This window comes from Rhinopithecus bieti, unplaced genomic scaffold (genome assembly GCF_001698545.2).
Source record: "Rhinopithecus bieti isolate Rb0 unplaced genomic scaffold, ASM169854v2 scaffold_5132, whole genome shotgun sequence".
NCBI classification, from domain to species: domain Eukaryota; kingdom Metazoa; phylum Chordata; class Mammalia; order Primates; family Cercopithecidae; genus Rhinopithecus; species Rhinopithecus bieti.
In genome coordinates, this window is record NW_016804791.1 from 2,014,293 (window position 1) to 2,042,018 (window position 27,726).

The 27,726-nt window shown below is 41.8% G+C and overlaps 1 protein-coding gene across 1 annotated transcript in view; it reads left to right on the plus strand.

Moving 5' to 3' along the window:
- The window catches only part of KIF26B (kinesin family member 26B), a 576,785-nt gene that overhangs the window by 466,955 nt on the left and 82,104 nt on the right, over positions 1–27,726 (plus strand). Inside the window, 3 exon segments of the mRNA XM_017870419.1 lie at positions 40–133; positions 1,653–1,915; positions 4,180–4,363. Of these exon segments, the coding sequence (XP_017725908.1) occupies positions 40–133; positions 1,653–1,915; positions 4,180–4,363 (541 nt within the window).

The following is a 27,726-nucleotide window of genomic DNA, read 5'->3' on the forward strand; positions in this document are numbered from 1 at the left end:
GGTTCATTCACGGCTTGTGTCTCCTCTTGTGTCTGACAGGCTGAAGTGTGTGCAGGCACCGTGGCAGAGGTGATCCAGTCTGTGGTCAACGGGGCAGATGGCTGCGTGTTCTGTTTCGGCCACGCCAAGCTGGGTTCGTGAGAGTTTCGCTTTCTCATGCGGCTCGCTGGGCTCCCTGTCATCCCATGCATTCCTCTGTCTCCCTCCCAGAGTTTCTCTGATGACAAGAAGGGCTGCGTTTCTCTTAGATGCTGAGCTGAATAACCAGGAACAAGTTATAAGACAAACACCTGTGTTCATTGTAGGTGGACACCCATTCATGTTGGAAAGGCTTCAAGTCCAAGAGATGGACAGAGAAGCAGCAGGGTTGTTCTCACTTGGTCCAGGTCAGAGTCAAGCCTAGAAGGCAGAAAGGAAAATGTTCACTTCCTGAGCAGCCGCTGTTTGGGAAGCAGATAGGCCCCCTTGCCCCACCCCCTCCATGAGGATGTGGGTTGGTGGTTGGACCCCTGTGAAAGCCAGAGGAGCAACCTCCAAGCGAAGCCCAGAGCCCAGGACGCGTCTGGGGAAAGCGGTGCACACCATCAGGAACACTCCAGCACTGGAGCGTCTGGGAAAGGAGGCAGCAGAGCCCCCAGCAAGGGGTTCATCAATCCCCCCACAGTCCCGTTTTAATTCTGACCTGCGGCCATCCGCTCCGCTGGCCTCACCCTTACACGCTTGATATGTTTAGTGAATTGAGGAGCTTCAGAAAGTGTCCCTTGGCAGAGATTCCAACAGAGGCCTTGCCAGAGCTCACGGAGACCAGTTCTCAGGACAGAAAGCCATCACCTCTCTCTGCACTTCCGTCCTCCCCAGCCCTTCCTCTTCATCTTGATCTAAACAGTGATCTGGATTTTAATGGAATTTGCTTATGCCATAAAAATATACACAGCATGTAACTTGAGACAGGATATAAAGTGTGAATATGTGGACTTAATCTGGGGGGTGGCTATAAAAAGAGCCATAATGATGCTGAAAAACCCCTGCCTTGTTCCTGTGTGTAAAGTAGTGCAGGAACTGGATAGCATGTGCTATCTGGGTATCTGGGGTCCTCCTCAAGGCACATTGTGATTTAATCTTGTCACATGTCTGGGCTCTTGCTTTGTTTCTTTTTTTAAGAGATGGGCTCTCAGTTGCCTGGGCTGGAGTACCGTGGCATGATCATAGATTACTGTAAACTCCAATTCCTGGGCTCAAGTGATCCTCTTGCCTCAGCTTCCCCAGCAGCGGGGGCCACAGGCATGCCCCACCACACCCAACTAATTTTAAAAATTTTTTCATAGAGGCAGGGTCTCAGTGTGTTGCCCAGACTGGCCTGGAACTCCTGGCCTCAAGCAATTCTCCCATCTTGGCCCCGCCAACGTGCTGAGATTACAGGCATGAGCCACTGAGCCCAGCCAGCATTCTTTATTACAGCCATTTAGTTAGTAATATCAGATCATGCCTTCCGTTGTTGTCAAATACTACTTCTCTCATCTTTTCATTCCTTCTCTTCCCTTTTCCCCACTTCCCCGTGCCTTTCCTCTCTATCCTTGGCATCTGTTTTGGGGACTCCACGGAATGGTGCCTGGACACTGAACCTGCCTTCCTTCCTTCCCTGGTTCTCCCAGGAAAATCCTATACCATGATCGGAAAGGACGATTCCATGCAGAACCTGGGCATCATTCCCTGTGCCATCTCTTGGCTCTTCAAGCTCATAAACGAACGCAAGGAAAAGACTGGCGCCCGTTTCTCAGTCCGGGTTTCGGCCGTGGAGGTGTGGGGGAAGGAAGAGAACCTGCGGGACCTGCTGTCGGAGGTGGCCACGGGCAGCCTGCAGGACGGCCAGTCCCCAGGCGTGTACCTCTGTGAGGACCCCATCTGCGGCACGCAGGTGATTGCTTCTGAGGCCTGGCTCGCCCCAAGGTGGCTCCCTCCCCACCTCAGAGGCTGGGGCACCTCAACTCATGAATCACTCAACCTGTAAACTCGGGGCTTACAGGTGTTTACTTTAAAGTGGACTGGAGCTTTACAGCCTGCAGCTGCGGGGCCGTCTGCTTGCCCAATCTAAATATTTGTACCTTGACTCTAATTGACAATGAGCAGGAACCTCAATTGTTGTAGCATTTGGGGGAGAAATGGAATTCACTTTCTTTATGCCCCTTTCAAAAAAAAAGTACAATCTTTCTTTTGTTTAACAACAAACCGAAATATTTACTGCTCTGCACAAATAGCTAGAGCCATTATGGGGGCTGTTTATGACTCTATAAACTGTGTTTCGGGCACCGGTTTACAGCCGGATTAGCAGTGCTGCAGGAAAAACTAATAACCACTTTCTAATTAGAACATGACATAATTGCTAGAACTATGGAAGCCGAGAGAAGCTCCAGTTGGCCGTTTCAGGATGCTATGCCTGTTGGGAGGGTCTCTCCTTTGCTGTTTGACAATAGATGTAGGAATGACTCGGAAGCTACAATTCATATCCAGAATAATCTATCCTTCCAGTGTCTAACAGTAGGCTTTATTTTCCCATGTTATCAGATGCCTCCTTTTGTAGACAGGTGTTCCGTTTGATAAGTACCTGCCTCTTTCCAACTGGGATTGTTTGCACATGTGAGGACACCTCCCTTGGCCTCTTATACTCATTACTCAAACCTGACCATGCTCTGCCCCTGCTTAAAGCACCTCAGATCCTTCCATTTCCCTGAGTCCTCTTCCGTCTGCATCAGTCACCTCGAGGACTTGTTGAAACACTGATTGCTGGGTACTCCCCCCCAGAGTTTCCAGTTCGGTAGGTCTAGAGCAGAGCTCCAAAGTGTGCATTTTCAACAAGTTCCCATGAGGTGCTCGTGCTGCCGGTCCAGGGATCACGTGTTGGAAACCACGGTTCTGAGGCATGAAATGTGCAGAGACAGTATCTACACAGTGTCTGTGACGCAATCGGGAGGACGCGGCCCACTGCTCCCGCTCCAGGCATTTTCTCGACATTCAAGTACGCTTTCACCCCTCTTCGCTTTTAGAACTTCATTGATGAAGTTCCACTAAGGGGTGAAAAATCTGGTTAAATGAAGGCTAAGCAAAAGAGGAAACGACCAATGTTCGCTTTAACTCTTGTTGAAAAATCTTTTAAATGCTTTGGTTTATTTTTCCATAGCGAGACAAAATTGCTAACACAGAAGAATCTCTCTTTGAAGCTTGAGGATTTTGATGGCCTCAGGTTCTAAATATTGGCTCTTACAGTTCAAAATTATTTGTATAGTTAGAGTAGAAAATTGTCAGAATTTGTACCAACCTTAAGACATGTATTGCGAATTAGTTCTTTGAACAAATCAGAAACATGTGTTTCCTTTTCTCCCGAAAAAGAGGAGTGCTGGTTAAATTCTGTTAATGTGATTGTTGTGATTCAGGTTTAAAATAATTGCCAAGTATTTTCATAAGATTTAGATGCATTACCCTCTATGCTTTCTTTAATCAATTAATGAGTATGCTAGGAGCATGGATTCAGGAACTAAAGGTAAAAATAGATACCTCCTAAATTTAGACGAGGCATTCAAGTATCATGAGTGTTTCAGGGTGTCTTTTACACTGGCTTCTTATTTATAACTATGCTGGTAAATATGGCCAAAAATTGGCTTTAATTAAATAACTGAAAAACTAGGAGTCAAATGAAAGCTAACCAAGTTTTTTTACATCTTTGGGACACTACTGCTATGAGGTCTCAAATCACATTTTGCAACCTACCTGTCTCCAAACAATCTAATCTTTGGACTCAAGATGCAGTCACATCGCTCCTGTTTTCTTAGGTAAATGGATAGCGAGGGGTGTTGGTCTGCCGCCCTCTGCAGAGATAATGATGAGCCATCTGCTCCCAGCTTTTCACACCCACTAGTTCCAGATTCTACTTAGGTTGTAAAATAGGTAAAAATAGGTTTCATGCAATAAGTATGCTCAATATTAATTTTCAGAAACGAATTAATTAAGCTGAGAATTGCACATGAGCATAGCACCTCATTCCGGAAGGGTTTTTGGCCTTAGAGAGGCACGTGGCTTTACTATACAGAAGGCACAGCTAGCTGAATGGAGCCAGGGACACCCAGGCATGAGTGACAGCAAGCCCTCCTCAGCCTGCAGCCTCAGCTTTTGGCTTCTGTCTTCCAGTTGCAGAACCAGAGCGAGCTGCGGGCCCCCACCGCAGAGAAGGCTGCCTTTTTCCTGGATGCCGCCATTGCCTCCCGCAGGAGCCACCAACAGGACTGTGATGAGGACGACCACCGCAACTCACACGTGTTCTTCACACTGCACATCTACCAGTACCGGATGGAGAAGAGCGGGAAAGGGGGAAGTAAGTCGACCACTCCACCCTCCTGCCTACTTAGCGGCTCTGGCCCTAGCCAGAAACCCCTTGGGCAACCATGACCTTTGTGTGTGTGTGTGTGTGTGTGTGTGTGTGTGTGTGTCAGACAGGGTGTTGCTCTGTCATCCAGGCTGCAGTGCAGTGGCACGCTCACAGCTCACTGCAGCCTCAAACTCCTGGGCTCAAGTGATCCTCCTGCCTAAGTCTCCCAAGTAGCTGGGACTGCAGGCTCATGCCACCTAGCTATTTATGTTTTTATTTTTGTAGAGATGGGACCTTGCTATGTTGCCCAGGCTGGTCTAGAACTCCTGGTCTTGAGATCCTCTTGCCTTGGTCTCCCAAAGTGTTGGGATGACAGGTATGAGCCGCCACACCTAGCCAAACTTTTCTTAATAGACTACAATGTGCAGTTCAGTGATTCGTAATGCAAGATAATTATAGTGTCTGGGCTGAAGTTTACTTTTGAACTGTCCAGGGAAAGGTGTTTGCTTTGGTAAAGATAATTTACAAATGTTCTGAGAATGTGAGAGGTCAAACTTACAAAAAGAAAACAACTGCCTAACAGTATCTTTTTGTTCACAGACCCCAAAAATGCTCATCAAGACCAACATTTATCCACCAAGGCACGCTGGCAGTGTGTTATTATCATTAGCTTGAGGCCACTATATGGGCCATGTGTTTTTAAATAGCAGAGAAATCAGACTTTTGAATAACTACCCAGACCCTGGCTGCCTCCCTCAAATCACCGGTGAAGGTTTACTGTCAAAACCCAGGCACAGCGCCCACTCTTCGAGTGAGCTACCCTGCCAGGAACTCAACACTGTGCCCCTATGCACCCCTCTTGGCTGCGTTTCCAAAGTCAGCCCGGGCCGGGGTGCAATCCTCTGCCCTCTGTGAAGCAGTGTTTACTCTGTGCCCAACAGAGTTGAGCACCCAATCAGCTGAATGTCTCCAGTGGGGATCTCGGACCAGGGGCAAAGTGGTCTGTTGAGTTCACTGGGTTCCTAAGGCAGGTTGTGGGTAACAGGGCTGCTGGGCTGGCCGGGCAGTGGCTTCCCTGGTTCCTCCGTGTCCCGCTTTGCAGGGCTTTCAATACACAGGTAACTGGTTGCCAGCGCTTTCTGCATGATTGTCTTAAAGACACTGGATACCAGAAAAACAATCAGAAAACTGAGTTGAGTCTAACCCTGGACTGGAAGTTGTAAAGCTAATTGACTAAAGCGGAGACAGTCCACAAAGCTGTTCTAGATGAAGCCTAGAATGAAGACATCCAAGTAGGACCAGGCATGGTGGCTCACACCTGTAATCCCAGCACGTTGGAAGGCCGAGAGGGGCGGATCACTTGAGGTCAGGAGTTTGAGACCAGCCTGGCCAACATGGAGAAACCCCAACTCTACTAAAAATAAAAAAATTAGCCGGGCATGGTGGCACACATATCCCAGCTAGTTGGGAGGCTGAGGCAGGAGAATTGCTTGAATCTGGGAGGCAGAGGTTGCAGTGAGCCCAGATCGTGCCACTGCACTCTAGCCTGGGTGACAGAGCAAGCCTCTGTCTCAGAAAATAATAAAATGATATCCAGCTGGGATCTATGGACAGGATCCCCCCGATTTCTCCCTAAGCCTCCTCGTGGCTCAAAAGCCCTGGAAAACAGTACTCCTGGGGAGAGAGCTCTTGCGGGCTTCTGTTGCCCCCAGCAAAAGCTCCTCCCTCCCCCACCTCAGTGACTCTCTTCCTACTCCTTAGTTATTGCTGTTAAAATCTAGGTCTATTGCAGTATAATTTACATTCACTAAAACATCACTTTGATGTGTCTTTAGATGAGTTTTAGCCCATCTATACAGTCACGTGGCCACCACCATTATAAAAATAGAGCACGAGGCTGAAGTTCTCTCTTGCCCTTTGTTCCTTCCCCTGCCCTCTAGCCCCGGCAACCACGGATCTGATTGTTGTTCTGGTTTTTGCGTTTATCCAGGATATCACGGGAATGGACTCTTGTGGCCCAGACATGGCCTTTTGTGTCTGGCTTGTTTCACGTAGCGTAACGCATTTGAGATTCCTCCATGCTGCAGCACACGTCTCTTGTTTCTTCTGGTTCCTGCTGCCTGCTCTGCCTGCTCCTTTAGTTTTTTTTGTTTGCTTGAGACAAAGTCTCCCTCACTCTGTTGCCCAGGCTAGAGTGCAGTGGCATGATCTCGGCTCACTGCAACCTCCGCCTCCCGGGTTCAAGCGATTCTCCTGCCTCAGCCTCCCATGTAGCTGGGAATACAGGTGCCGCCACCACGTCTGGCTAATTTTTGTACTTTAAGTAGAGACAGAGTTTCACTATATTGGCCAGGATGGTCTCGAACTCCTGACCTCATGATCTGCCCGCCTCGGCTTCCCAAAGTGTTGGGATTACAGGCGTGAGCCACCACGCCCGGCCTCTTCTTTAGTTTTGCCTGGGCCTGGAGGCTTGACTATCTACCCTACCACCAGGACAGAACGAAAATATCCGCAGCTGGGGCTGGAGTTCCTCTAACGGGGGCTGCTTTTTATGGCTCTGAAAATCAGCCCTGAGCTGCCTCCAGTGGCTGCTGTGACGAACCCAGAGGTTCTGGTCCTCACTTGCAGCGGGCGGGGCGCCCCAGGGAGGTGACCTGTTAGCGCGAGGTCAGCTCTCTCTTGGCAGCCGTGATGGGGAGCAAAGTCTCACTGGAGAGGAGCTGAGGATAGTGAACGGGAATCTCTCGGGAGATTTATTCTCGGTAACAGCCTCACACCATGTAGAGCGCTTCCGCTTAGAATAACGTTCTTAGAGCCGAGATCAAAGAAGGAAACAGAGATTCAGATAGGGATGAGGAGATCCAGACCTTTAAAATCAACAGCACAATTGTATCCACATTTCTCCTGACTGTGTGGGAGTTGGCCTTGAACCCTGCCCTCACTGTTTTCTCCTGGGTAGTGTCTTCGCCCTGTCAATGTAAGAGTCTGACAAGTGTTTAGTTTATTCTTTTTAAGCAGCTGTCAATAATCATCATTATCAGAGCCTGCAGTACTTTCTTGTACTTTCAGCAAACAGTGACTTGCAAAACATCTAAATCTTGAGCCAAACGACTCCCAAATGGCACTGATGAGAAAAACTCGGGAGATGGGATAATCTGTCCTCCTCCCAGGTTTCAAACCAAACTGAGGACAACTCCGCTTTGGGTTTTGTACTTTTTTCTTTTTTGCGGTTCTGCTTTCAACTTGGAATCTGAAAGCAGGGAGAAATCTTGAAAACAAGGAAACAGTTCATAAAATGACTTCAAATATAGGAACCTGAAATTCAGCTTCCACAAAAGTTTAGGCCAAGACATTCCCTAAACTCAGCGATCCACCCCAAATCAATACCTAAGGAATCCTGCACACTTATTAAATGTTTAATAGCCAACTCATCTTCCTATTTTTAAATTGTGAAAGAGAATTACTTTTAAATAATGCATTCAGGTTAAAGGAAAAGGCAAAGACCACGCATGGCTTCCAAAACCCCTGTTAGGTCCTTCCTAATGTTTCAGTAGATGAGGACAAAGAAGGGAAGGAGTCCAGGGGTCGTGGGATCGGCAGAGCTGGGGGACATCTCTTTCCTCTCGAGGGGAAAGGATCCAGGCCACACTACACACCGCCTCCCCGCCTGGGACTTGCTTGACTTCAGTGAATTTATAACTGTTTAAAATATTATGAGGAGCTCTGGAGCGTTGTTTAAAATGGAAATTTTGTTTACTTAGATACAAGTAATAATTCCTGCGGACCTGGCAGCCAGAACTCAATTAGGGGAAAGTTTATTAATTAGTCACCCTGCAGGGAAGCCATTAGAAGAGACCTCTGCCACAAGAGCTAAATAGGCTGTGTGCGCGCGTCTGAATCTCATACGCACACATGCATTTTATACATTTTACACACAGATGCATTTTACATGTATAATTTTACACACAAATGCATTTTACCCATATGTAGACAGAAAAAAAAAAAAATGTTTTAAACATTTCCAGTCCAAATAGAAAGTCTTTGTTGATGTATCCCTGTTTTGCAGATAGCACTAGGTTAAGCTTAAAATACCTCCCTGTGTAAAAGGTCATTGGAATTGGAGGAACTGATCCTTCAGCATCATGGAGGCTTTGCTAAGCTAAGTCTGTAATAGCTTGAGAGCCTCCTTGGGAATCCCAGCACTGGGAAAGAGACCCTGCAGCCCTGCTGATCAGAGAGCTGCTGCTTGTAACGACGCGTGTACTAGGCACCTCAAACAAGGTGGTGCTTAGGACCAGAAGTGTTTCAGGTTTCAGGTTGTTTTCAGATTTTGGAATATTTGCATATGTAATGATATCTTGGGAATGGAACCCAAATCTAAATATAGATTTCATGTATGTTTCATATATGCCTTATAGACATAGCCTGAAGGTAACTTTATATAAGATCTTCAGTAATTTTGTGCATGAAACAAAGTTTTTACTGCATTTTGACTGCAGCCCCTCAAGAGGTCAGGTGTGGAATTTTCCCCTTGTGGCATCTTGTGGCATCATATTGGCCTTCAAAAAGTGTGAGATTCTTGGAGTACTTTGGATTTCAGATTTTTCAGGTTAGGGATGCTCAGCCTGGACTAGTGGTACCTCAGGGTGATGCGCTAATGATACAGAGATCTCACCTGTCCTGTTGACAAAGCATGCAAGCAACTGTTGCTCAAGGTCCAGAATGACACCAGTTCTCTGATAATGTTCATTCACTTTATTGCCTCTGGGGAGGATGAGAGGGCTTTGTAGGCTGGGCTGCTGTGTGTCCACACAAACAAATGTATGTGCATGTGGGCACACATCTGTGCTACACTCGTCTGTCTACGCGTCTGATCAGACTCTTTAATCTGTTTTTGTTTGTTTGTTTAACACTGAGTCTTGCACTGTTGCCTAGGCTGGAGTGCAGTGGCACAATCTCGGTTCACTTCAAACTTCACCTCCTGGGTTCCAGCGATTCACCTGCCTCAACCTCCCAAGTAGCTGGGATTATAGGCACCCGCCACCACCACACCTGGCTAATTTTTGTGTTTTTAGTACAGATGGGTTTTCACCATGTTGGCCATGCTGGTCTCGAACTCCTGACCTCAAGTGATCCACCCACCTCGGCCTCCCAAAGTGCTGGGATTACCACACCCAGCCTAATCTGTTTTCTTTTGACAACGCAAATGTTTTCTTTACATGTTGTGGAATGGCTTAAATCAACTAATGCTGTATTTAGGGCTGTGTGGTGGATATATCTCTGGAGATCCATTCTTTGGGTGGCAGATGTGGGAAAAGAGGCCTAGGAAAGAACCTTGCTTCTAATGGAGGCAGAGCCAGTCCCCTGCTGTCCCTAGCAGCAAAGCCCTGTGCAGCAAGGATGTCCACACACTGCAGGGCTCTCATCTCCTGCTTGGTCAACAATGAAATGGCAGTTTCACATTTCTAGGTTTTTGTGATCTGGATGTTTTGAATATTGGCCAGGAGACACTATTCTGAAGAGTACAGCCTGGAGTTCCCATCACCGCATCCGTTTCTAATCTTCTCAAGCCTCCTGGCCGCTCTCAGCAGGTAACTGGCATCCCAGCCAATGAGAAGACAGAGCTGACCTGGTGCATTCCTCAACTTGTCTCCTTTTGGCTTCACAGTCTCCTGGTTCCTGTACCTCAGTATCTCCCCCGCTCCTTCCCACAGGCCTGCGGCTCCCGTCTCCTGGTGTTCTTCCTCCTGCCACTTCTGCCTCTTCGGGGACCTCACCAACTGGGACCCCATCAGTGGTCTTTTCATGCTTATGTATTCAGCCTGTCCTCCCACCAAAGTCAGGGCTGCAGAAGGAAGCGAAGGAGGCAGGGAGGGAGGGAAAAGGAAAGGAAAGGAACCACAACAGCACCTTGCCTCTGCCACGCTCCGCTCCGATCGCCTCCTCCACAAAGAGTCCTGATTCCCCTCTCTTTGTAATGTCTTCTTTGAATTTCAGCAGTGTGGGGGATGTTAACGCCTTTGCCTTACTCTGCCTTATAGTTTGGCTGTTTGTGAGCTTGTCCAAGCCCTGTTAGACTATAGGTTCCTTGAGACAGAGTGCCACAGTGCTGGGGCTGTGTCTGCTGCATCAGTGCCCAGGTCTCCTTTGTCCAAATGGAATGCATGCTGTGGTTTCAAAAATGAATCTCTGGTCTCAAACTCCTGACCTCAGGCGATCCACCCACCTCGGCCAGCCTGGCCAACATGGTGAAACCCCATCTCTACTAAAAGTAGAAAAATTAGCCAGGCATGGTGGTGGGCACCTGTAATCCCAGCTACTTGGGAGGCTGAGGCAGGAGAATTGCTTGAACCCAGGAGGCAGAGGTTGCAGGGTTGCAGTGAGCTGAGATCACACCACTGTACTCCAGCCTGGGCAATAGAGAGAAACTCTGTTTCCGAAGAAAAAAAAAAAAAAGTGGATCTCTGGGCTGGGCGTGGTGGCTAACGCTCTAATCCCAGCACTTTGGGAGGCTGAGGCCGGCAGATCACTTGAGGTCAGGAGTTCAAGACCAGCCTGGCCAATGACGAGTGAAACCTCGTCTCCACTAAAAATACAAAAATTAGCCGGCCGTGGTGGCGGGCACCTGTAATCCCAGTGACTCAGGAGGCTGAGGCAGGAGAATCACTTGAACCTGGGAGGCGGAGCTTGCAGTGAGCTAAGATCATGCCACTGCACTCCAGCCTGGGTGACAGGGCAAGACTCCATCTCAAAAACGAAAAATAAAAAATAAAATAAAAATGAATCTCTGTGGTTCAGAAAGAGTGAGACCACCCAACTACCTTTCACGTCAGCGGATGGTATCAGGTCAGAGAGCCTCATAATGCAACACAGTCAGGAGGCGGTCAGCTCCCTGGGCAAGTGGTTTAGAGGAGGACTTACAGAAAATGATATACTCATATCATAAGGATGTTATCTGAACTTAAATAATACAAATGTATTTTTATTCATTGATCTGACGAACCATAAAGGGCCAAGGCGATCTCATTGAGTTTTCAGTTCAAAAGTTGACTTCTACAAACCACGTTCATGTTAACAGTTCAGTTTTTGCTTTACATTTCTTCAAAAACACTTTACAACCAACTGGCTGTAGACTTTTTCTAGATTCTTACAACATTTTCCACTCTATAATTCCTCATTCACACCAAATTCAACATCTTTAAAAACACTTTTTTTTTTTTTTTTTTTTTAGACAGGGTCTCACTCTGTCACCCAGGCTAGAGTGCAGTGGTGCTATCTTGGCTCACTGCAACCTCTGCCTCCCAGGCTCAAGTGATCCTCCCACTTCAGCCTCCCACGTAGCTGGGGCTACAGGTGTGCACCACCATGCCTGGCTAATAGTTTATATTTTTTTGTAGAGACAGGGTTTCACCATTTTTCCCAGACTGCTCTCAAACTCCTGAGCTCAGGCGATCCACCTGCCTTGGCCTCCCAAAGTGCTGAGATTACAGGTGTGAGCCATGGCACCTGTCCAGAAAATCCTCATTTTTTTTTTTTTATCACATCTTTTCAAAGCATTGAGTTGAGTTTTATAAAACATGAACTCTCTTTACAAAATCATTTCATTGGCTTATATCTTATTTTATTATGTTTTTATTTAAAATAACAAGTGGCAGAAACCGGTTTAGGAGGAAACACAGCTGACCCATTAAGAACTATGCAGCTGATTCTTTTTAGAGCAAAAGCACTCAGACAAACTAGACCACAGCCTCCACTATCCACGAGCCCGCAGTGTGCTGTGGGCGTCAGGCAGCACTGATGCAGGTGACCCAGAGCGTTGCTTAACCTGGCCAGGTGGTACGGCAGTGGCTCCCAAACTTAGCTGCACATTAGAGTCACCTGGAGGGCGCATGCTGCCCTTCAGCCCAATTAAATTAGAAAGGCTGGGAGTGGGATCCAGGCGCCAGTATCTCTCGGAAGATTTCAGGGTGAGTCCATTGTGCAGCAAAGTTTGGGAGGAACTACTATGGTGTGGGAAGGTGAGTTAAAAGAACTTCTGCATGCTTTCTGGTTAGCTTTGGATTTTCATCTTAGATTTAGCATTAATTTTCTATGAGATCTTGGGTGATTTATTTAACATCTATGAGCCTCAGTTTCCTTATATGTAAAATGGGGCTAAATTTCTGCATTGTGGGATATTATAGGAATTAAGTGATATTAGGAGAATTTAGGATTTCCTGCTACCTTCCAGGTGCTTAATAAAGTGTGGCTCAGGCGTAGGAGACATTATATTTTTTCCCGTGGGTGGAATAAGGCATGTGGGTAATTTGGATTGGTCAAAGTCTAGACTTAAAATATTGCCTATTAGAATATAACTAAAGGATTACTCAAGGCAGACTGAGTTATGTTCCTTTAACCCCGCAGTCTTGACCTCAAAATCTGGAAAGTCAGTGAGGAACCTGCTTCTTACCTGCTATTATTTATCACCTATTGCGTTCATTTGCTATGTAACTATACTTTCTCCCCAGCCACTGGAAGTGATGTAAATTCTTGATAGTGGCAGATGGCCTGTGCTCACTCACCTTGTACTATTTCAAGTTAAGCACCGTGTGTGAAATTCAGAATTCTGTGCCTGTGGAAACTCCAGTGGGTATAGAGCAGAGAGTAGATTTTCCATTGTCTAAATGTGACTCTTACTTTGAGTCACACAGGCATAATTATAGGTATTTTATAATATTATCCTCAGTGCAGTCTAAACTGTGCCTTTTATTCTCGTGTTCTGTTTTACTACATGTACATTATACATTTTATTCCATTACATCAAATGGACTATTAGAGTTTGAACTGGTCCCCGTCTTTGCCCTTTAATCTGTGGTGCATGTGGAATATCTGAGCTTCTCCTGTCTATATAATTAGGCTGCAAAACAGATGATATTTTGCTTTAAAACTAACTATTTCCCTAGCACGCTGCTGTGACCCGAGCTTGCAGGGTACAAAATAGCATAAAACAGAAGTGACACATTACGTCTTCCCCTTTAAGGGGTTTTACTGGGGATAGTTGAAGAGAAGCAAAATATAACATCCTTAATGTAAGAAGTTATTTGCCGTAGTCGTGCCAGTAGCTGGAGAGCTGGAATTGCAATGCTTTCTGGAAATATTTCTCACCTTTTTTCCTCAGTACTAGATACGGAAATTGAGGGTAGGAAGGGGTGGAGGCAGATTAGCCTTAGGACAGTGGTTCCCGAATATTTTCATCCTACATCATGAGCAGTGCTGCGTCAGTCCTGCCCTTCAGGCTGTTCTGCAGATGCGTGGACGCCCTGATCCCACCCACGCACCCCGAATGCCCTCTGCGAATGTGGTCCAGACACACGCGGGTCCCACACACTCTGCTCGCTTTTTGTACCAACACCTTTCAATCTTGCCCCAAATTACTTGCCCTCCACAACAGCTTTGGGAAGTTTCCATCTCTGCCTTTGCCATTTTCCTTCTGTGCACAATAGGAAAAGGCAGAGGGAAGAGTTGCTGTCCTGGCAGTAACAGGAGGCAGGCCAGGTATGAGGCTGTGAGCTGAGCCACCTGAGAAGATAGGGATCCAGAGGCCTGGAGGAGCAGCATTCCGCCACTGCCTGGGACTGAGGCGGTGGGAGAAGGGAGACAGCCGAGGAGTGGGTGATGCGCCCAGGCCCCACTCTGGAAGAGTGGAGCCTGGGGCAAAACGGCGGCGGTGTTCTCCTGCTGCCTCGTGGAACTGGTGGAGGCCACAGGATGTAGTTGAGAGCTCAGGTCTTGCAGTCAGACAATCCATAGTTTGAGTCCTAGCTCTATTACTGGCTGCAGGATCGTGTGCAAGTTTTTTTTTTTTTTTTTTTTTTTTTTTTTTTTTTTAACAACTTTAATGAGATATACCTGAGCTACAATAAACTGTACATATTAAATCATATAACTTGATGTTTTATCATATGTATATGCCCATGAAACCATCCTCAGTCGAGATAGTGAACATATTCTCCACCCCTAAAAGCTTCCTTGGGAGCCTTGCCATTGCTGCCTCCTGCTCCTCTTCCTTGCTGTCCCCAGACCCACTCCAGATCTACTTTCAGTTTCTAGACATTAGTGTGGATTTCCTAGAATTTGATATAAAAGGAAACATGTCATGCAGTCGGTGCTCTTTTGTGTGACTTCTTTCACTTAGCATAATGATTCTGAGATGTAATCTTGTCATTGCCTGTATCAATAGTTCATTTATTTATATTTCTGCATAATGGTCCAGATATACCACAGTTGGCCGATCCATTCATCTCCTGATGGACATTTGTGTTGTTCCCAGTTTGGGGATGTTACAGACAAAAGTACTGAAGGTTGAGCATCCCTAATCTGAAAATTCAAAATCCGAGATGCTCCAAATCTGAAACTTTGTGAGCACCAAATGACATCACAAGTAGAAAATTCCACCTCTGACCTCATGTGACAGGTCACAGTAAAAACTTTGTTTTGTGTACAAAATTATCAAAAATATTGTCTAAGATGATCTTCAGGCTATGTATATAAGGTATAAATGGAACATAAATGAATTTAATGTTTACATTGGGTCCTATTTCCAAGATATGTCATTAGATATATTCCAAGCATTTCAGATAAGGGATCTTCAGCCTGGGTGAGCATACATGCACAAGGCTTTGTGTGGTTCCATGGTTTGGCTCTGTCCTCGCCCGGATTTCCTGTTGAATTGTAATGCCCAATGTTGAGGGAGGGACCTGCTGGGAGGGATTAGATCACGAGGATGGATTTCCCCCATGCTGTTCTCATCATAGTGAGTTATGGGATCCAGTAGTTGAAGAGTGTGTGGCACTCCCCCCTTGCTCGCTGACTCTCCTGCTCTGCCATGGGGACATGTGTCTTCCTTCACTGTGAGTCGATGAAACCTGTTTTCCTCATAAATTACCCACTCTCAGGTAGTTATTTATAGCAGTCGGAAGACAGTCAAATATATATATGGACATATATGTTCTTTCCTTCGGGGTAAATACCTGTAATAGAACTGGAATCTTATCAATGTCTGGGAATATTTGAAAAAAAAAAAAAAAAAAAAAAACTGGAATGGCCGTACCACATAGCACATGTTTCACTTTTTAAGAAATTTCTCAGCTGTTTCCCAAAGTGCTGGTACTATTCTATATGGGGAGTTCCCGTTCCTCCACACCCCCAGCAACGTTTGGTGTGGTCAGTCTTTTAAGTTTTGCCTGTTTACATAGTCGGTTTGTACTAGTATCTTGCTGTGGTTTTAGTTTGCATTTTGTTACTGACCAATGACGCTGAGCATCCTTCCACACGCCTGTTCGGCATCCATACCTCTTCTTTGGTGAAATGTCTCTTCAAATCTTCTGCCCTTTTTGAAACTGTTTTGAAAGTTTTTAATGTATTCTGGATGCAAATCCTTTATAAGATATATTATTTGTAAATTTCTCTCAGTCTGTGGCTTCTCTCTTCATTCTCAACAACATCTTTAGAAAAACAAATATTATTTTATGAAGTCCAATTTATATGCTCTTTTATGAATCATATTTTTGCTGTCGTATCTGAGAAATCTTTGCCAAACCCAAGGCCAAAAAGGTTTCTTCTTATGCCTTCTCTAGAAGTTTTGTAATTTTAGGCTTCAAATTTAGGTCTTTGATCAATTTTTATTTAATTTTTGTATATTTTGCAATGTAAGCACTCAAGTAGTTTTTTTTGGGGGGGTAGGAGGTTAGGGGTTTTTTTGCATATGAATATAGTATCCAAGATTTCCAGTATCATTTGTTTTAAAAAGCTATTATTTCTCTACTAAATTACCTTTGTCAAGAATTAGTTGGTCATATTTATGTGCATCTATTTCTAGACTCTGTTCTGTTCCATTGATCTATTTGTCTATCTTTACACCAATACCACACTGTCTTGATTATGGTGGATATATAATAGGTCTTGACATTAGGTAATGTTAACCTTCCAACTTTGTTCTTATTTTTTAAAGTTGTTTAGCTATTCTGTGTATTTGGCATTTCCATACAAATTTTAGAGTCGCTTTCTAAATGGATTATGTGGAAAGAATTTCTATCAAAGAAGTCTACCGGGATTCTGACTGGGATTGCATTGAAGCTATAGATCAACTTGGAGATGATTGACCTCTTCACAGGATTGAGTACTCTGACCCAGGAGCACAGCATCTCTCTCTAGTTTAGTTTTTTATTAGTTCCCTTCAGTAATTTTTTAAAATAGGAGAAAGCAATTATTTAAAAATGTATTTCTTTTTTATTGATACATAATTACATGTATTTATGGGTCATATTTTGATACATGCGTAGAACGTGTAATGATCAACCAGGGAATTTAGAAGATTCATCACCTCAGTTACCATTTCTTTGTGTTGGAAACATTTCATTATTTTCTTCTGGCTATTTGAAAATATACAATAAATTATTGTTAACTATAGTCTCCTACTGTGCTATCAAACACTACCACTTCCTCCTTTTATGTAACTGTGTATTTGTAACTGTTAACCCACCTCTTTCATCCCCCTCCCCTGTCCCCCCCTCCACACACACACACATTCTTCCCAGCCTTCGGTATCTACCATTCTACTCTCTACCTGCATGAGATCAACCTTTCAACCTCCCACATATGAGTGAGAACATGCAATGTTTGTCTTTCTGTGCCTGACTTATTTGACTTAACATAATGACCTCCAGTTCCATCCATTTTGCTACAAATGACAGGATTTGATTTTTTTATATAACTACTAGTATTCCATTGTGTGTATATAGCACATTTTCTTGAGTCCCATTCCATTCATCCGTCCATTGCTGGACACTTAGGTTGATTCTGTATCTTGGCTATTGTGAATAGAGCTGTAATAAATAGAGGGGTACAGGTATCCCTTTGATAGACTGATCTCTTTTCCTTTGGACAAACAGTAGTGGGATTGCTAGATCACATGGTAGTTCTATTTTTAGTTTTTTGAGAAGCTTCCATACCGTTTTCTATACTGGCTATACTAATTTACATTCCCACCAACAGTGTGTAAGAGTTCCCTTTACTATGCATCTTCGCTAGATTTCATGGTAGGTGTTTTGTTTGTTTGGTTTTTTTTTGGTCTTTCTAGTAATAGCCATTCTGACTGGGGTGAAATGATATCTCATTGTGGTTTTGATTTGCACATCCCTGATGATTAGGGACATTGAACATTTTTTTCACATACCCGCTTGCCATGTGTATGTCTTCTTTTGAGAAATGTCTGTTCAGATCCCTTGTCCAATTTTTAATGGATTTGTTTGGTTTTTTTGCTGTTTTGAGTTCCCTGGGTATTAATTCCTTGTTGAATGAACAGTTTGCAAATATTTTTTTTCCATTCTGCAGGTTGTCTCTTCGCTCTGTTGAATGTTTCCTTAGCTGTACAGAACGATTTTAGTTTAACATACTCCAATCTTTCTAATGTTGGTTTTCTTACTTGTGCTTTTGAAGTCTTAGCCATAAAATCTTTGCCTGGACCAATGTCCCAAAGCATTTCCCCTGTGTTTTCATCTGGTAGATTGATTGTTTTTGGTCTTAATATTTAAGCCTTTAACCAATTTTGAGTGGATTTTTATATATGGTGAGAGATAGCAGTCTAGTTTCATCCCTCTGCCGATGGATATCTAGTTTTCCCAGCACCATTTATTAAAGGGGATGTCCTTTCCCCAGTGCATGTTCTTGGTGCCTTTGTCAAAAATGAGTTGACTGTAAATAGATAGATTTATCTGTAGGTTCTCCTTGTGTCCCATTGGTCTATGTGTCTTTTTATGTCAATACCAGCCTGTTTTATGTTACGGTAGCTTCTAGTATATTTTGAAGTCAGCTAGTGTGATGCCTCCAGCTTGGTTCTTTTTTTTTTTTTTTTTTTTTTTTTCAGTATTGCTTTGTCTGCAAGGCTTTTTTTGTATGTGTGTGTGGTTCCATAAGGATTTTAGGGTTGTTTTTCCTATTTCTGTGAAGAATGTCATATATATTTTGATAGAGACTGCATTGAATCTGTAGATTGCTTTGAGTAGGATGGTCGTTTTAACAATATTAACTCAAACTCAGGATTAAGAAACTTGCTCAAAACCACACAACTACATGGAAATCGAACAACCTGCTCCTGAATGAGTCCTGGGTAAATAACAAAATTAAGGGAGAAATCAATGAGAACAAAGTGACAACGTACCAGAATCTCTGCGACACAGCTAAAGCAGTATTAGAGGAAAATTTATAGCACTAAATGCCCACATCAGAAAGCTGGAAAGATCTCAAATTGACACCCTAACATCACAGTTAAAAGAACTAGAGAAGCAAGAGCAAACAAATCCAAAAGCTAGCAGAAGACAATAAATAACTAAGATCAGAGCAGAACTGAAGGATATGGAGACATGAAAAACCCTTCAACAAATCAATGAATCCGGGAGCTGGTTTTTTGAAAAAAATTAACAAAATAGATAGACTGCTCACTAGACAAAGAAGAAAAGGAGAAGAATCAAATAGACACAATAGAAAATGATAAAGGGGATATCACCACTGATCCCACAGATATACCAACTACCATCAGAGAATAGTATAAACACCTCTGTGCAAATGAACTAGAAAATCTAGAAGAAATGGGTAAATTCCTGGACACATATACCCTCCTAAGACTAAACCAGGAAGAAGTCAAATCCCTGAATAGACCAATAACAAGTTCTGAAATTGAGGCAATAATTAATAGCCTACCAACCAGAAAAAGTCCAAGACCAGATGGATTCACAGTTGAATTCTACCAGAGGTACAAAGAGGAGCTGGTACCATTCCTTCTGAAACTATTCCAAACAATAGAAAAGAGGGAATCCTCCCTAACTCATTTTATGAGGCCAGCATCATCCTGATACCAAAACCTGGCAGAGACACAACAAGAAAAAGAAAACTCGGCTGGGCACGGTGGCTTACAGTGGCTCATGCCTGTAACCCCAGCACTTAGGGAAGCCAAGGCAGGCGGATCAACTGAGGTCAAGAGTTCAAGACCAGCCTGGCCAACATGGCAAAACCCTGTCTTTACTAAAATTACAAAAATTAGCTGGGCGTGGTGGCGGGTGCCTGTAATCTCAGCTAATTGGGAGCCTGAGGCAGGAGAATTGCTTGAACCCGGGAGACAGAGATTGCAGTTAGCCAAGATCAAGTCAGCTTCATTGCTGGTTCAACATGCAAATCAATAAACATAATCCATCACATAAACAGAACCAAGGACAAAAACCACATGATTATCTCAACAGATGCAGAAAAGGACTTCAATAAAATTCAACACCCTTCATGCCTCAATAAACTAGGTATTGATGAAACGTTTCTCAAAATAATAAGAGCTGTTTATGACAAACCCATAGCCAATATCATACTGAATGGGCAAAAGCTGGAAGCATGTCCTTTGAAAACCAGCACAAGACAAAGATGCCCTCTCTCAGCACTCCTATTCAACATAGTGTTAGAAGTTCTGGCCAGGGCAATCAGGCAGGATAAAGAAATAAAGCATATTCAAATAGGAAGAGAGGAAGTCAAATTGTCTCTCTTTACAGTTGACCTGATTCTATAATTAGAAAACCCCATCATCCGAGCCCAAAAACTTCTTGAACTATTAAGCGACTTCAGCAAATTCTCAGGATAAAAAATCAATGTGCAAAAATCACAAGCATTCCTATACACCAACAACAGACAAACAGAGAGCCAAATCATGAATGAACTCCCATTCACAATCACTACAAAGAGAATAAAATACCCAGGAATACCTTACACGGAATGCGAAGGACCTCTTCAAGGAGAACTACAAACAACTGCTCAAGGAAATAAGAGAGAACACAAATGGAAAAACATCTCATCCTCATGTATAGGATCAATATCATGAAAATGGCCATACTGCCCAAAATAATTTATAGATCCAGTGCTGTTCCCATCAAACTACATTGACAGTCTTCACAGAATTAGAAAAAGCTACTTTAAATTTCATATGAAACCAAAAAAGAGCCCATATAGCAAAGACAATCCTAATCAAAAAGAACAAAGCTGGAGGCATCGTGCTACCTGACTTCAAACTATACTACAAGGCTACAGTAACCAAAACAACATGGTACTGGTACCAAAACAGACATATAGACCAATGGAACAGATCATAGACCTCAGAAATAACACCACATGTCTACAACAATCTGATCTTTGACAAACCTGACAAGAACAAGCAATGGAGAAAGAATTCCCTATTTAATAAATGGTACTGGGAAAAGCTAGCCATGTGCAGAAAACTAAAACTTGACCCCTTCCTTACACCTTATACAATAATTAACTCAAGATGGATTAAAGACTTAAATGTAAAATCCAAAACCATAAAAACCCTAGAAGAAAACCTAGGCGCTACCATCTAGAACATAGGCATAGGCAAAGACTTCATGACAGAAACACCAAAAGCAATTGCAACAAAAGCCAAAATTGACAAATGGGATCTAATTAAGTTAAAAAGCTTCCGCACAGCAAAAGAAACTAGCATCAGAGTGAACAGACAACCTACAAAATGGGAGAAAAGTTTTGCAATCTATCCATCTGACAAAGGTCTAATATCCAGAATCTACAAGGAACCTAAATTTACAAGAAAAAAAAAAATCAAAAAGTGGGCAAAGAATATGGAGAGACACTTCTCAAAAGAAGACATTTATGTGGCCAACAAACATGAAAGAAAGCTCAATATCACACTGATCATTAGAGAAATGCAAATCAAAACCACAATGAGATACCATCTCATGCCAGTCAGAATGGTAATATTATTTTTAAAAAGTCAAGAAACAATAGATGCTGGTGAGGCTGTGGAGAAGTAGGAATGCTTTTACATTGTTGGTGGGAATTTAAATTAGTTCAACCATTGTGGAAAGACAGATTGTGGCATATCTTCAAGGATCTAGAACCAGAAATACCATTTACCCAGTAAATCCATTACTGCGTACTATACCCAAAGGAATATAAATCATTCTACTATAAAGACAACATGCACGTGTATATTTATTGCAGCACTATTTACATAGGAAAAGACATGGAACCAACCCAAATGCCCATCAATGATAGACTGCATAAAGGAAAATGTAGTACATAATACACCATGGGGAATACTATGCAGCCATAAAAAAAGAATGAGATCATGTCCTTTGCAGGGACATGGATGAAGCTGGAAGCCAACATCCTCAGCAAACTAACACAGAAACAGAAAACCAAACACCACATGTTCTCACTCATAAGCGGGAGTTGAACAATGAGAACACATGGACCGAGGGAGGGGAACAACATACACCAGGGCCTGTTGTGGGGTTGAGGGAAAGGGGAGTGAGAGCATTAGGACAAACACCTAATGCATATAGGGCTTAAAACCTAGATGACAGGTTGATGGGTACAGCAAACCACCATAGTACATGTATAACTATATAACAAACCTGCAGGTTCTGCCCATGTATCCCAGAACTTAAAGTAAAAAAAATAATAATAATAACTCTTCTGATCCATAAGCATGGATGTCATTTCATTTTTTTCTATGTTCTTCAATTTTTTATCAGTATTTTGAAGTTTTTGTTACAGAGATATTTCACCTCCTTACATTTATTCCTAGGTATTTTTTGGTAGCTATGGTAGATGGAATAGCTTTCTTGATTTCTTTTTCAACTATTTGTTACTGGTGTTTAGAAACACTACTGATTTTGTATACAGCCACTTTACCAAATTTATCAGTTCTAAGAATTTTTTGGTGGAACCTTTAGGTTGTTCTAATTATTATACGCCATCTGCAAACAGGAACAATTTCTTTCTCTTTTCCAATTTGGATGCCTTTTATTTCTTTCTCTTGCCTAATTGCTTTAGCTAGGACTTCCAGTACTATGTTGAATAACAGCGGTGAAAGTGCGCATCCTTGTCTTGTTCCAGTTCTTAGAAAAAAAAAAGGCTTTTAGCTTTTCCCCACTTATGATGTTAGCTGTGGGTTTGTCATCTATGTTGAAGCATGTTTTTTCTATGCCTAACTTATTGAAAGTTTTATTATGAAGGATGTTGGATTTTAACAAATACTTTTCCTGTGTCTATTGAGAGGATCTTGTGGTTTTAGTCCCTTATGTGTTGATGTGATGTGCACGTTTATTGATTTGCATACATTGAACCATCATTGCATCCCTAGGATAAATCCCACTTGATTATGGTGTATTACCTTTTTCGTGTGTATTTCATTTGCTAGTATGTTTAGATGATTTTTGCATCTGTGTTCATCAGGGATATTGGTATCTCATTTTGGTATTAGGATAATGCTGGCCTGGTTGCATGAATTAGGAAGACTTCCCTCCTCTTCAGTTTTTTGGAATAATTTGAAAAGAATTGGTTTTATTTTACTGCTTAATTCTACTGAACTTTTAAAGTCCTGGGCTTTTCTTTGTTGGGGAACTTTTTATTACTAATTAATTCTTGTTACTCATTATTTGTTCAGATTTTCTTATTCTTCCTGATTTAATCTTGTAAGGTTGTATGTGTCCAAGAGTTTATCCATTTCACCTGAGCTTTCCAGTTTGTTAGGGTGTAGTTTTTCATAAGACTCTAATCATTATTTGTATTTCTGTGGTATTATTTTCATTTCTCATTTTTTTTTTAATTTGGATCTTTTTTCTTGGTTAGTCTAACAGTTTATCAATTTTGTTTCCTTTCAAAAATCAACCTTTTATTTTCTTGATCCTTTGTAAATTTTTTTAGTTTTTATTTCTTCTCCGACCTTTATGATTTCTACTGATTTCTGGCTCAGGTCGGTTTGGCTTTTTTAGTTCCTAAAGGTGCATCATTTGGTTGTCTATTTGAAATCTTTCTACTTTTTTGAGGAAAACATTTTTATTACTGTAATCCCCTCAGTACTGCTATTGTTGTATCCCATAGGTTTAGGAATGGTGTTTTTCCATTTTCATTTGTTTTAAGAAAAAAGATTTTATTTCATTCTTTCATTTAGGAGCATGTTTTCGTGTAGGAGCATGTTTTATAATTTTCATATATTTGTACAGTTTCTAAAGTTCTTCTGGTTATTGATTTCTAGTTTTATCGAACTGTGGTCTAAGATGCTTGATATGATTTCAACTTTTAAAAATGTGTTGAGAATTATTTTGTGGTCTAACACATGGTCTATCATGGAGAATATTCCATGTACTGATAATAACGTTGTGTATTTTGCAGCACTTGAATGAAATGTTCTCCAAATATCTGTTAGATCCATTTGGTCTGTAGTGCAGATTAAGTTCAATGTTTCTTTATTGATTTTCTGTCTAGTTTATCTGTCCAGTGCTAAAGTGGAGTGGTGGACCGGGCACATTGGCTCACACCTGTAATTGCAGCGCTTTGGAAGGCCAAGGTGGGCCAATCACTCAAGCTCAGGAGTTTGAGACCAGCCTGGGCAATATGGTGAAACTCTGTCTCTAGAAAAAATACAAAAATTAGCTGAGTGTGGTGGCATGCACCCTTAGTGCCAGCTACTCTGGAGGCCGAGATGGAAGGATCGTTTGAACCTGGGAGATTAAGTCTGCAGTGAACCAAGAGCACGCTACTGCTCTCCAGCCTGGGTGACAGAGTGAGACCCCATACCAAAAATAATAATAAAATGGAGTGGTGGAGGCCTCAACTATTACTGCATTGGGGTCAATCCCTTTAGCTTTAATAATAACTGTTTTATATAATATATCTGGGTGCTGCAGCGTTGAGTGCATATGTATTTACAATTGTTATAGTCTCCTGCTGAATTGATCCCTTTATCATTATATTAATATAATGACCTTATTTGTCACTTTTTATGTTTTTTGGCTTACATTGTATTTTGTCTGATATAAGTATAGCTACTCTGGCACACTTTTGGTTTCTGTTTTCATGGAATAATTTTTTCCATCCCCTTGAAAGCTATACTTTCATTCTATGTGCATCTTTACAAATGAAATGCATTTGTTGGAGACAAAATATAGTTGGGTCTTTTTTTAAAAAAATAAATACATTCATCTCATCTATGTATTTTATTTAAGGAATTTAAACTGTTTACATTCAAGGATGTCATTGACAGGTAAGGACTTACTTCTGTCATTCTGTAAACTGTTTAATGATGGTTTTGTATATCTTTTGTTCCTTTCTTCCTCCTTCATTGCTTACCTTGATGATTTGGTAGTTGATTGTAGTGATGGTTGAGTCCTTTCTCCTTCTCATTCATGTATCTGCTCTCCCAGTGAGTTTTTAGTCTTGTGTATTCTCACGGTGGTAGTGATTGTCCTTTTGCTTCCAGATGTAGAACTCCCTTAAGCATTACTCACAGGGCCTGTCTAGTGGTAGTGAATTCCCTCCATTTTTTTCTTGTTTGGGATAGACTTTATTTTTCATTCATTTTTTAAGGATAGCTTTCAGCAATATTTCATCTTTTTTTAAGGATAGCTTTCAGCAATATTTCATCTTTTTTTAAGGATAGCTTTCAGCAATATTTTATAGTTTTTAGGTACACATCTTATTTTAGTCATATCTCTAAATCATGTGTTTGACGTTGTTGTAAATGGTATTTTTAATTTTTTTTGAGTTGGGGTGACAGAGTGACACCTAGGCTGGACTGCAGAGGTACTGTCATAGCTCACTGCAGCCTCAAATTCCTAGGCTCAAGTAATCTGCCACGTCAGCCTCCTGAGTAGCCAGGATTATAGGCACATGACATCATACCCAGCTAATTTCTTTTTGTATCATTTTTCTGTAGCAATGGGGTCTCACTATGTTGACCAGGCTGGTCTTGAACTCCTGGCTTTAAGTGATCCTTCTGCCTTGGCCTCCCAAAATGCTGGGATTACAGGTGTGAGGTACCACCCCCAGCCTTACATTTTAATTTTTAATTGTTTGTTACTATGATAAAGAAATGCAGTTGATTTTTGTCCATTGACCTCATATCCTGCAACCTTCCTAAACTCACCTATTAGTTCTAGTAACTTTTTTGTGGATTTCATCCATTAGATTTTCTATAGGTGACTATGTCAACAATGAAGAACATTTGACTTTCTTTCCAATCTGGATATCGTTCATTTATTGTACTTGGCTAGGACTTCCAGTACAATGTTAAATGGAAATGGTGAGAGTGGACACCCTTGTCTTGCTCCTAATCTTAGAGGGAAGGCATTTAGTCTTTTACCATTAAGTATGATGTTAGCTATAGTTTTTAGTAGATACCTTTTATTAAATTGAGGATATTGCCTTCTACTTACATATTGCTGAGGATTTTTTATCAGGAATGACTGAATTTTGGTAAATGCTTTTTCTGCATCTGCTGAAACAATCATATAGTTTTCCTTTCAGTTTGTTAATATGGTGAATTATATTGATTAGGTTTTTTTGTTAACCAACCTTGCATTCTTGAAATAAACCTCACTTGCTCATGGGATAAAACCCTTTGTATTTGTTGCTAGACACAACTTATTTTTTTGAGTTGGGGTCTCCCTCTCTCACCCAGGCTGGAGTGCAGTGGCATGATCATAGCTCACTGCAATTTTAAACTCCTGGGCTCAAGCAATCCTCCCTTCCACCTCAGCCTCCCAAGTAGCTAGGATTACAGTGTGCCCCACTCTGCCCACCTAATTTTTTTATACTTTTCTTGTGGTGATGAGGTATTGCTGTGTTGCCCAGGCTGGTCTTGAACTTTGGGCCTCAAGCACCTCAGCCTCCCATAATACTGAGATTGTAGGAGTTAGCCACCATGCCTGGCCCTAGATACAGTTTTCTAATATGGTTCTTTAATATTTTATGTGGAATTTTTTGGGTAATGTTCAGGAGGGATATTGGTCTGCAGATTTGTTTGTTTCGTTTTGTTTTTCAAACAACATATTTGTTTGCTTTTGGTATCAGAGTAGTATAGTATAACTTGGAAAATATTTCTTCCTATTTTCAGGAAGACTTTGAGCAGAACTATTATTATTATTTCTTCCTTAAATGGTGGGTAGAACTCACCAGTGCCTCCATCTGGTCCTAGAGCTTTACGTGTGGAAAAGTTGTGAACCACAGATTCTATTTCTTTAATGAATCTAGGCCATTTTTATTATCTATTACTTCTTGAGTGAGCTTTGGAATTTTGTATCTTTCAAGAAAGTTTTCCATTCTTATACATTGTTTAATTTACTAGCATAATGTTTACTATCTTTTTGATATCTATAGAAACTTTAGATGAGGCCGTCTCATTCCTGATACTGATCATTTGTGTCTTTCTTCTTCCCAGATCATTTGTGCTAGGGATTTACAGATTTTGTTGATCTTCTCAAAGAACCAACTTTTGATTTCATCGATTTTTCTCCATTGTTTTTGGTTTTCTGTTTCATTGATTTCTGCTATTGTGTTGCTTTTTTTTCCTTTCTGCTATTATTTTGTCTATAATTTGCTCATCTTTTTCTGATTTCTTAAGGTGGAAGCTGAGGTCATTGATTTGAAGCCACAGTTGCTTTCTGATATAGGCATTTAGTGCCCTAAGTTTTGCTTTAACCCATCTTCAGGGATATTCACAAATTTGGATGGGTTGCATTTTCATTTCTATTCACTTAAAAACACTTTAAAATTTTCATTTTGAATTTTTCCTTGACCATAGGCTGTTTGGGGCCAAGCTGTGGAGTTTCAGAATATTTGGAGATTTTTCAGATATGGTTCTACATTGACTTCTAACTTGATTCCATTGTATCAGAGAACATGCTTTGAGTGATACGAATCCTCAACATTTATTTAGACTTGTTCTGTGGACCACAATACGTGTATCTTGGTAAATGTCTTGTGTGCACTTCAAAAGAATGTCTGTTCTGCTATTGTTGGGTTGAATGTTCTGTGTCAAGCAGATATTTGATAGTATTGTTCAAATCGATATCCTTATGGTTTTCTGTCTACTTGTCATATCAATTTTGAGATGGGGGTATTTGAAATTGCCAACTATAATTAAAGACTTGTCTGCTTCTTCATGCAGTTCTATCAGATTGTTCTTCATGGATTAGAACATTAGCCACATAAATTTTTTTATTATGACCACTTAATAATGAATTATCTCATTTATCATTATAGAACATTCTTTTTTGACTCTAACATTTTCATCTTCAGTCTTTTGGCATTTTAAATTGTATATCATAGTTGTCCCTATTTTTGGAGTACACATGATATTTTGATGCATGTATACAATGTATAGTGATCAAATTAGGATAATTGGGATATTCATCACCTCACACATTGATCTTTGCTTTTTGTTGGGAATGTTTATTATTAACTATAGTTCTTCTACTGTCCTATTGAATACTAAAACTAATTCCTTTTATCTAACTGTATGTTTGTGCCTACTAACC